This window comes from Mytilus edulis, chromosome 14, assembly GCF_963676685.1.
Source record: "Mytilus edulis chromosome 14, xbMytEdul2.2, whole genome shotgun sequence".
NCBI classification, from domain to species: domain Eukaryota; kingdom Metazoa; phylum Mollusca; class Bivalvia; order Mytilida; family Mytilidae; genus Mytilus; species Mytilus edulis.
In genome coordinates this window covers 22,120,694-22,132,918 of record NC_092357.1, presented here as the reverse complement: position 1 = coordinate 22,132,918, position 12,225 = coordinate 22,120,694, and the positions used below count along the sequence as shown (strand labels likewise).

The window sequence follows — 12,225 nt, the reverse complement described above, 5'->3', positions numbered from 1 at the left end:
AACCTGTATATGTGGTACAGGAATAAACTGCATATATAATTTTATAAATATTCAGTAGCCTGTTGTTCAGTGGTTGTCGTTATTTTAGTTTGGATCATATGTTTCTCGTTTCGCTTTTGCATATAGATGAGATCTTGGTTTATCTGTTTGAATTGTTTAACATGTTTAGCACTTGGCATTTTGAGCCTTTATATCTTGCTGTTCTGCGTGACCAAAGGCTCCGTGATGAAGGCCGTATTTTTTATACTTTGTGATATCAAGGATTTGTATTGTATTACTATACAAATCCTTGGTGATATGGATTGGGAGTTACCTCAATGGAAGTCATACCTCATCTTCCGATTTATATATAGAATAACCATACATTGTCTCGAAATATAAATGCTATTTATACGAAGCTTAGAAACAGGAAGCTGTGCCGTGCGTTTCTACTTGTTTCAGGTCGAGTACAGATAAAATGCATATTTTGAGATAATGAATGGTTATTGGCAACTCTTATCTTTTCTATATGAAATATTTAGGGTAAAATCAATCATTTTTAATTTTGAGTGGACAAGGTAAAATTTCCGAGAAACTGTGTTTTATTGACGTCATTGATAAAACTTTACGAATATGATTTTTTTTTATTTTTCCTTTTTTCGTGGGTTATATATCATTATTAAAATATCTTTAATGAAAAAGTGTTTATAATCCGTCTATATTTTAGGATTTGGAGCATATTTTCATATCAATTACATAAGAATGGATTATAATGGTGCCACTGACTTTTGTAAAAGTATTGGTATGGAATTAGCAAAGATAGATAATATCGGACTGCACAAATCAGCGGAACAATATCTCATTAGCCAGTAAGTATTTAATGATACAAGTTTTTCATCGGTCAAAATTCGATAATGACGTCAAACGGTCTTGCTTTCCTCAGAATGTACTATTGTAACGTCATAAAAATAAGCAGAACAATATCTCACCATCCAGTAAGTCTTGAATGAAAATGAAACATATTCAATATGTTGGTGTGTTTGTTGAGGATATTTGTAAGTAAACATTTTTCTATGTTTCATTCTGTAACACTATTGTCACTGAAGAGACATGTATTGTCGAAATGCGCATCTGGTGCAAGAAAATTGGTACCGTTAATTTTATTACTACCACTGAGTCGATGCCTCTGCTGGTGGACTATTTGTCTCCGAGGGTATCACCAGCCCAGTAGCCAGTACTTCGGTACTGGCATGAAAATACGGATTTATTGTGTTATTAAAATTTGCTGTTACAAAATGATAGAAATTATTATAAATTAAGGAATGTATCTCCCTCATGCAAAGCTCTGATTCCTTTCACGGATTTGGCTATACTTTTTGGACCTTTTGGATTATAGCTCTTCATCTTTTATATAAGCTTTGGATTTCAAATATTTTGGCCACGAGCATCACTGAAGAGACATGTATTGTCGAAATGCGCATCTGGTGCAAGAAAATTGGTACCGTTAATTCTATTTCAGGTAAGATTGAAGGTTGGTACATATCAAAACGTCTAAATTCGCTGCATTTGTTTGCATCTGTCTTCAGTGAGGAACTTGATGTTCAGGGGTTGTCGTTTTTTGATGTGGTCCATAAGTGGTTCTCGTTTTTCGGATTATATATAGATGAGACCGTCGATTTTCCCGTTTGAATGGTTTCACATTCTCTAGTACATTTTTGGGCCCTTTATAGCTTGTTGTTCGGTGTGAGCCAATGCTCCGTGTTGAAGACCGTACTTTAATTGTATACTTTTATAAATTGTGACTTGGATGGAGAGTTGTCTCATTGACACTCATACCACAACTCTTATTCCATTGATCTTTGAACATCCTTATGAACAGCAATAATATTGTAAAGTCATTTTCGAGGAAATAATCAAAACAGAAAGGATATAAAATATTACATGTACCTGTAGATCTTTTTTTCAGTAAATAAAAACAAAACACATATGTAGTGGAACAAATTTTAAAGATAAGTTTGTATTGCCGTAGTGATATTTATAACAGTTCACCGTCGAAATATATCTTCATCGGGTGATGAATCGGCAAGGATGAATTATATTGGATGCTGAATTCTGATTTAAAAACTAGCCTGCATAATTAATATTCATTAAGACAGTAACATGATAATGGTAATGCGAAGTGAATAATAAAAATACCTAGAAAGAAACCTCGTGCAAAAATAGACTTAAAGTTCAGGTTTACCTTAAATAATAATTGTTTTGAAAATATAAATGTATCTAATAATTCATAACTAGTTTAAAAGCACCGACAATGTGACTTCTGTATATCTAGGGGAAGTGTTCTAAAAATACATATGTATTGATCAGTGTTGACGTTTGAATAAATGCATCAGTTATAAGTATGTAATTCCTTAGAAATTAAAGTTTGCTTATTTTTAAATATTCTCTTTGAATGGAAGTTTGACAAAAAGATTATAAACAGATATAACAAAAAGTTATTTGAGTCTTTTGAATTACAAAGGATGTCTTTATATTCTATTTTGGATGACTATTAGCTAAATACAAATATTAATAAAAACCAACATCTAAATGAGTTATAGTATTGATGTTACAAATATTCTTAATCAACTTAACTATCATTTCACTTGAGTAAACAGTTAGAATCAATATTTTCTACAAACAAATGTTTTTTTTTGTTCTTACTAGATACATATATTGAAGTTATTTGTCGCCCAAAAAACTATGTTTTACTATGTCTTGTTTATAATATTATATAATACATATTAGGTTAAATTACGCATATTGACCTCATGTTACACATTGTACAATTAAAGGTGTCAATGGATTTCAAATTAAAAAAATATATAAAAAATGTTTGTTTATTTAAATTTCTTATAATAATTAGCTTGTTAAGAAAATGCAGTGGAAAATAAGTTTTGTTTAGCCATCAGTCCTACCCTGATATACCCTATCTTTTTCGGGTAATTTATACTGATAGCGTTTGACATTTTTAGCCGAACAAATTTATCCATTTTATATAACTTAAATTATTGTATGCTGGTTCATATTCTGGACGCCAATCTTTACTCCTTTATTATAATATTCACTAACAAAACAATTATGAAGCTTAGAAATGGAAAATTACTAAATACTAAACTTGTTCAAAGGGTATCTACACGTCTCAATCTTCAAAATCGGTTATCTAAAAATACTACCATCGCTAACATTTTTAACAATATTATATGCCCTTGAATTTTTACTAGGTAACATTTTTGTTCGCTTTGCGGATTCCGTATATCGTCAGATTATCGGAATTCCAATGGGGACTAACTGTGCACCACTTATTGCGGACCTGTTTTTGTATTGTTATGAGTTACAATTTATGACAAAAATAAGCAAAGACCCATCGAAACAACATCTGATAAACAAATTTAATAATACTTTTAGATATTTGGATGATATTTTGGCTCTCAATAATGACGACTTCAGTATGTATATTAATGAAATTTATCCTGTTGAACTTACTTTAAATAAAGCTAATACTAACAATGACCACTGCCCTTTTCTCGATCTTGATATCTATATCACTAATGGAAAGCTGAATACTAAAATTTATGATAAAAGGGATGATTTTTCATTTCCTATCGTTAATTATCCGTTTTTAGATGGTGACGTTCCCTTGTCACCATCTTACGGTGTTTATATATCTCAACTTGTACGATTCGCTCGTGTATGTAACAATGTTTTAGATTTTAACGAGAGAAATTTATGTATTACTGAAAAATTATTACACCAGGGTTTTCGATATCACAAACTAGTCAAAACATTTACTAAATTTTATCATCGGTATAAAGATATCATTCGTAAATATAGCTCAACATGCAGACTTCTAATACGTTCAGGTATTTCACATCCAATTTTTTATGGAAATATTCTTTATAAAGCACAAAGGTGTCAGTATTTACCTCAGAAACTTACTAAACCTTTGAATAGACTTATTAAGAAGGGATATAATTACGATACTGTTGTCAAGTCATTAAAGATTGCATATTTTGGCGTTAATATATATTGAGTCACTGATAAGGTCTTTGCATCGGAACTAAACACATTTATTCTAAAAACAGTTGTTGGCATGACACGGGTTATGTTCTTCTCATATATGTTATGATACTAACCCCTAACGGGAAGGATTGTGCCTGATGTTCATATGATGAAATCATAATCTTTCAGTCAGTTTAATTGAAGTCTGGAGCTGGCATGTCAGTTAACTGCTAGTAGTCTGTTGTTATTTATGTATTATTGTCATTTTGTTTATTTTCTTTGGTTACATCTTCTGACATCAGACTCGGACTTCTCTTGAACTGAATTTTAATGTGCGTATTGTTATGCGTTTACTTTTCTACATTGGTTAGAGGTATAGGGGGAGGGTTGAGATCTCACAAACATGTTTAACCCCGCCGCATTTTTGCGCCTGTCCCAAGTCAGGAGCCTCTGGCCTTTGTTAGTCTTGTATTATTTTAATTTTAGTTTCTTGTGTACAATTTGGAAATAAGTATGGCGTTCATTTTCACTGGACTAGTATATATTTGTTTAGGGGCCAGCTGAAGGACGCCTCCGGGTGCGGGAATTTCTCGCTACATTGAAGACCTGTTGGTGACCCTCTGCTGTTGTTTTTTATTTGGTCGGGTTGTTGTCTCTTTGACACGTTCCCCATTTCCATTCTCAATTTTATTGTTTCTTTTGACCTAATTTATAAACAGTATTGATTAATTAAAAACAAAAGATGTTCAGGTATATTATTGAAATTGATTTAAAATTAAAAATAAATGTCGTTTGTCCCGAAGAAAATGAAAAATGCAATCGTTCTTGAAAGATTTATGGTCGTTACATTTGTAACTACTCTTTGATGGAATAGAAAGGGAAAGATATCTTAAAATGCCAAAAGAAGAAAGATTATAGAAAACTGCAAATAAATTGAAGATGAAACTTATTTCTTTTTATACTGCAATAGTAATAGAAATAAGTTTGTTAGAGCAATCTTATTTTGATTATTTGATAAAAGATAATATGCACTTTATAAATTTACACTACACAGATAAAATTGCATATTTATACAGAATACTCAACCCAAGATCACACATTGAGATAAATAAGTTAGGATCCTTTTTAAAACAGTCCATTGAACTGAGGACAAGGGACTCTTGAAATATTTACTTTATTATGCATAAAATTGATTATGTTATTATTATATAAAAAAAGAAGATGTGGTATGATTGCCAATGAGACAACTATCCACAAAGACGAAAATGACAGACATTAACAACTATAGGTCACCGTACGGCCTTCAACAATGAGCAAAACCCATATCGCATAGTGAACTATAAAAGGCCCCGATAAGATAATGTTTAACAATTCAAACGAGCAAACTATTACTGTTCATTTTCATTTTGTTATGTTATTATACTAGAAATATGTAGTGTAATGGCAATAAAGATTTGAATTGAATTGAATTGACAAAATAAAATAAAATATAATTTAACTATATACTGTAGCAATGTAATGATAATTGAAGACTGTTTAGCATATATACAGCAATTTAAACTCAAACTGCGACTTTATGGTTCGCTCAACCTTTCAAACCCAGTACATAATCAACCCTAAAAGGCACACATGTGCTCCTGAGAGTCTAAACTGACTGAAGACCAAATTCTCGCAAAATTATTAAACATATATATTCCGTTCGGGTGTTTGGAAAACATTTTATTATTTTTCTTGTGCAATTTTGACTTTTTAAAAATATTTTAAAAGCATTATATTGTAAATGAATATAAAAAAGAAGATGTGGTATGATTGCCTATAAGACAACTCTCCACACGAGACCAAATGACATATAAATTAAAAATTATAGGTCACCGTACGGCCTTCAACAATGAAAAAAGCCCATTCCGCATAGTAAGCTATAAAAGGCCCCGAAATGACAATGTAAAACAATTCAAACGAGAAAATTAAAGGCCTTATTTAAGTACAAAAAATGAACGAAAAACAAATATGTAACACATCAACAAACGACAACCACTGAATAACAGGCTCCTGACTTGGGACAGACACATACATACAGAATTTGGCGGGGTTAAACATGTTAGCGGGATCCCAACAATCCCCTAACCTGGTACAGTGGTGTCCATTGTCATGTCAATGTAAACATGTCTTGTATTTTTACACGAAATCTTACAGGCAAATAACTGAAAGAGTATGGATGTCATTAACGTGTTACAGTCTTCCATGCCAATGGGGAGATGGAGAAATACTTGATTGGGCAAAGTGGGAAAAGGTTGATGAACCAATGTATGCATGTGTTGTATTCAACGAACTGTATATCTTTGCTTGGGAATCAAGAAAGTGCTTGGATAACTACATTTCATTGTGCATAGGTAATACACTATATTATCATATAGTTGTTACGAATACGTTGGGTTTTGCATATGTAATCAGTGGCGGATCCAGAAATTTTCATATGTTGGAGCCTACTGGTTGCCTCAGAGGGGGCCCGCTCTGGTCATGCTTCAGTGATTTCCTATATAAGCAACCAATTTTTTCCTAAAAAATGATTCCAAATTACGACAATAGCTAACAAGCTAACAATGACGGTGTTTGTATTGAAAATTATGAGAATTTGGCTACGAAAGGTAATATTTACAATTGATTTAGCCTCAGTCAACTTATTGCCTTTGTGTAGAGCCATATTAAAAAATAAGGGGAATGTTACAATAAATTTGTTTGCAGTACATGATAAAAAAATTATGGTTTGCAGATAGTCATCATTTATTTTTGATCTCTTTTTTGTAGAATTTAGATATGTGAAACATGTCTTTTTCCATATTGGCCCTGGTATCATCCCTCGACAATTATCGGTCCTCGACTCAAGCCTCGAGGCCGATATGGAAGTCTCGGGATGAGACCAGGGCCAATATGGAAAAAAGCATGCTATAATACATTTTGTACTAATATGCTTGTTTTGCATGGCCAATAATAGCCGGGAGTCAAAATAAGTTAAAATAATATAATGGAAGAATAAGTCAGATATTAAAGTTATTTCACGAATATTACTAAGATATAAGAAGATGTGGTAATGTATCAGTGCCAATGAGACAGCTCTCCATTCAAATCACAATTTTGTTTTACAGTTAATCATTATAGGTCAAATCATGGTCTTCAACACGGAGCCTTAGTTCACATCAAACAGCAAGCAATAAAGGGTTCCACAAATGACTATTGTAATTTATGAACCCCTTTAACAAACGACAACGACCGAACTAAATTATTTGAATCATTAATATGTATGGTAAAATGTTGATTTATAGCTCCTGCTCAGCCTTCCTTTAGTCTTCTCTCCGGATTATACAACTTCTATGAAGCCTCAATAAAATGTCAGGCCATAGGAGGACAACTAGCAGTGTTAAACAATCCTGTGGCAATGAACCGTGTTATGGATGAGCTATATGGCATGTAAGTGATGATAATTATAGTATATATGTATATATATATATATATATATAGATTACTAAAAAATCCAACATTTCCGGTATGAATAGTTTTAATTCACTAGTACTTTCATGTTTAAATAACAATCTTCAGGTGAAACTATACATGATTAACGTAACTATGTAACGGTAGGTATGTAACGTCATAGTTGTCGTTGAGTATATAAAGGGAGATAAATCGTATTACACTTAGTCTATATATAGAAGTATGGAGCGTCATTATTACACAATAGAAAATGCATAGTTTGCATTCAATCGTGCTTTAAATTTTGAAATAAAATGTTTTTCCTTTACTTCTCGTGTAATGTCACAACCCTTATTCATTTTATAAAATGGGAATATTTTAAAAAATCCCCCTCCACATTCGTCTAAATGTTTGCTTAGGGGGATTTTTCTGTATTGTGGCTGCCTTATATGTTGTCTATGAATGCGCACTCTTTCTGTTACACTGTTCCCTGTTTGGCCGATATAAATTTCCTGGCAACCATTACATTTAATGCAATAAATTAAGTTCTCGGATTTACAGGTAATGTCTTCGTTGGTAAAAAGTGATAGACCATTAGGTACGTCCATTCCCTTGCCGACATGGATATACGGACATGCTCCACAACGACTATCTCGACATTTTGACACACTGAATGTTCTTTGTTGGTCGAATCGTGCTCGGGTCAATAGTCGTTTAAGGTTTTGTGGTTGCCGTTTACTTTGTAGAAGTGTTTCTGTATTAATTAAACGGCGCATCTTTTCATCCTGATCAAGAATAGGTAAATTTGCCTTTGCAACGGGAATAATTTTAAAGTTCCGGGGATTATGTGTAATAACGAACGGTATTTTATCGTTGTTATTACTCTGCTCCTCGCAGGTGGAGCGTAGTTGGTTGGTTGGGATCTGTTTTGCCATTTGAATTCCCCTTTCTATTAAAGTCTCTGGATAGTTTTGCTTGATCAAAAATGATTGTAGTTCCTCTAGACGGTCTTCTCTCAAATGTTCATCCTCGACTACCGTACATATTTTTCTTGCTAAACAATAGGGGATATTCCTTTTGGTATGAGATGGGTGGCACGAATTAAAATCTAAATACTGATGAGTATCAGTACCTTTGTAAAAAATATCGGTTTTAATTTCAGTGCCATCTTTAATAACAAGAATGTCTAGAAACGGTAATTGGTTAAAATTTTCATCCTTCGTAAATTTTATGGAGGTATGAAGGTTATTTAGTATGTCCGAAAATAGTTGGAGTTCTTCGTCGGATTTGTTCCAGATAATGAAGCAATCATCAAGGTATCTTTTCCATGATAATTCGAATTCTCTTGCAAATTCAACTCCAAAATTATTTTCAACTTCTTGATACAGTCTTTGTTCAAGGAAGCCCATGACTAATGTTGCATAGGTTGGTGCAAATTTTGTTCCCATTGCTGTCCCCCGATGTTGCAAATAGTTCTTGCCATTGAAATAGAAAGAATTGTTTTCAAGAATTAGTTTAGTAGAATCGAGTATAAAGTCAACAGTGAATCGATTTGGTATTGCATCTCGATGTTTTGCAACCCAATATTGTATTGCCTCTATTCCTAAATCGTGTGGAATGTTCGTATATAGGCTTGTGACATCGAAGCTTACTAAACGAGCGTGAACCGGTGCTATTTTTGGCAGGTGTGAGAGAAAATCTATATCGTCTCTTATATAGCTCGGTACATATTTACACAATGGTTTCAAAATTATGTCTAAAAAGTTGCTTAGTCTGTGAGTGGGACTTGCTGGACCTGCAATGATCTATATCTATATATATTTCTATACACAAGAACATTTATTATAGTGATCTTTATATATATATATATATATATTGCAACATAATATTTTACTTATTTCTGGTGCTAAATATTGCAAAGTAATAGTGGCGTCACACATCAACGTATAGCACAAACGTACGCCCTGTTTGGCCAAAAAAAAAAAATCATGTACGCTGCCAATATGCTAGTAATTTTGAGCACATTCAATTTGTAAATCATATCTGTATATCGTATCCACTACTCATTAGGCGTGTTCAGGGCATACGAGAAAGGTACATCAGCGTTTACCGGGCATTCAAGTGTTTCAGTATCGTATGTTGGCTTTTGTCTGGCGTTTGTCCGACGTAGATGGAATGCACACGACAAAGGAAAAACGTCCCTTGAACGTTTTTGAGACGCATCCCGGTTGTAAATTTTTTTGTACGATTATCCGTGCTTGCAGCGTGTCTTGGACATGTAATTATGGGGAGTTTGTACAACTTATAGATTCCCTTGGCCTTGCAAATACACGGACATTTGCCACTATAAATTTCGGAGCAGGTTGCCATAAATGTCAAAATACGTTTTTGATACGCCACGGTGCGTTTTATACGTTCACGGAGCGCTGAAACTACGTAAGACGTATGTTACAAACACACCCTCCTACATCCAAATAATTACCCAAGTAAAAGTCGAACGATCTTGCGGCGTATTCAACGTGCCCGAAACGTGTCTTAAACTTATCTGTAGCGTTTTTCAACACGCTCGTAACGTATTTATTACGTGCGTGTATTGAACAGGTACACGCTTGATAAACGCTAGAGCTTAATGAATATGTTTATGCTGCATATGAATTTTCTGGAATTACAGTGTTCACCAAGCGTACACCTTTATATTTCGACGAACTTCAAACTTATGCAACGCGCGTCCATCGATTACTTTGCGTTCCCCTTGCGTGTAACTTACGGACTTAGTCAAATTTCTCTGTACGTCTGTTGCATGTCGGTCTTTACACTTATGTGTGACGCCGACATACACAACCTTTGGCGAATTAATTTTAGTTCAACACACACGGATGTTGTATGCATTATCACACAGCTACACCGTTTGTTATTTGCTTTAAGGGACAAACCATTTAATTTCAAGGGGCTGGGGGTTATGGTATTTTATTTAGTTTTTCAACGCTATCAATCAAATTCTCGATTCCGAATATTATTGTTTTTGTTCTCCACTTGAACAGAATATTTTTTTTTTATCAATTTGGGAATAAGGATACTTTTGAGGCAAATACAAGCATGCCCCCACCTTATTTGAAGTTAAATGGTTGTTCCTCTTAGGAAAAAATGGGCTTCAGTTGACTTCAAACAAACTCCTTAATCGTAATTAAAAAACATACAAGACTAACAATGGTCATAATATCCGGACTTGGGACAGACTTAAAAAAAAACACACTTTTGACTGCATTGTGTTGTCTTAGAGGCTACAATCTAATTTTAATGGAAGTGGCTAGGATCATAAAATTAGAAAAAAAGGCAGGACAGGAGTTTTGAATTAAACAAAAAGGCAGAATGACAATTTATTAAAAATAAAAACAGGATAGACTAAAAGAAAAAAATGCAGGATCGAATATATAGTAACTTAAAAGATAAAAAGATATCACAGAGATAACAACTTAAAAACAATGCAGAATACTTTTTTTTTTACATTCTAGCGACCCCTCTCCCATACAAATCAAATGATAATTCCCCTACAAAATGTACATACTAGAAATAATTGCTTCTTAATTATCGCTGAATACGATTATGGCATATGAGGTGACGACCAAAAACAACTCGAGGTAGATAAACTTGGTAAATCGATCATTTTCATTATATATTAGGACTATTACAAACGACATATGGATTGGATTATATGGTAACGGAACCAACTTCGTCTGGCAAAACATGGCTGAGGAAGTGTCTTACACCAACTGGAATACCACTGTACCACAAACTCATACGGGGGTAGCAGTTGTGATGACAAAATCGGACCTAACATGGCGAGAACGACAGATGACAGATCGAACAGACCATGCTTTATGTCAAGGTTCAATCATATATATAAAGATACATACTTACGGAAGTATATAAAGGACAAAGTAAAACTGAAGTTTAAATATGGATTTTTCTAAACATTTGCCATTATTACTAAAAAAAATTTACTTTGACTGGTAATTAGAACTTTAAAAATCTTCTTCTTTTTTTTAAACTTTCAGTTTCATAAAATCAATATTTCGGTCGAAATTACGACTCTTTAAAAAAATTTGGTGTTTTTAAAAGACGAAGCAACATTTTGAAACTTCGACTGTTTTTGGGGAAAGACATTCGGAAAATTTCGACAAGATTTATGATGTAGGTTTGTTTGACCTTAAAGGGATTTGTCTATTCCTCTGAAGGCTTGTTTTAATCATAATGACCGTATGTATTCAAGTAATTTTTTATCCTTTGCTTCAAATTTTTGTTGTTGTAGCATTCACGATACAGGTCAAAACCAACAAAGCGCTCGAAACACACCAAATTTATTACATGTAGCAGTATAGAGATAAGAAGATATTCTATAATTGCCAATGAGACAACTCTCAACCAGACACCAATGACATAGAAGTCAGCAACAATAGGTCTCCGTACGGCCTTTAACAATTAGCATTTATTTTTAAATCATATACCTATTTGATATTAATTAACAATCATGAAATATGCGAATTGATCCGAATCTTAATGACCAAATGGCAATTAATGAACAGTTTGTAACGATCTCTAAATACTATTTGGATCTAATTCTAACGCAGCATAATTCCTCCTTAGGAATCTGATCCATTAACTGCTCCTTAGGATCCTTCCGCGGTTTCTGTCAGATCGGTACATCCGTTGTGATCAATAATACCGAATGAATGATAACTC

At 33.4% G+C, this 12,225-nt stretch overlaps 1 protein-coding gene across 1 annotated transcript; it reads left to right on the top strand.

The window, feature by feature from the left end:
- Nucleotides 1-711: 711 nt before the first annotated feature.
- Nucleotides 712-11,415, top strand: LOC139504044 (macrophage mannose receptor 1-like). Its single transcript, XM_071294101.1, has 4 exons — nt 712-848; nt 6,214-6,410; nt 7,341-7,485; nt 11,166-11,415. Exons 1-4 carry the CDS (start codon nt 742-744, stop codon nt 11,413-11,415), a joined length of 699 nt encoding a protein of 232 aa, XP_071150202.1. The 5' UTR covers nt 712-741.
- The last annotated feature ends 810 nt before the right edge of the window (nt 11,416-12,225 follow it).

Bases quoted from the DNA above. Each gene is read 5' to 3' on its own strand.
- LOC139504044 (XM_071294101.1), top strand. From the start codon at position 742: ATGGATTATAATGGTGCCACTGACTTTTGTAAAAGTATTGGTATGGAA. The intron at 849-6,213 runs GTAAGTATTTAA...GAAATCTTACAG, and splicing joins GAACAATATCTCATTAGCCA to GCAAATAACTGAAAGAGTAT. The intron at 7,486-11,165 runs GTAAGTGATGAT...ATTATATATTAG, and splicing joins ATGGATGAGCTATATGGCAT to GACTATTACAAACGACATAT.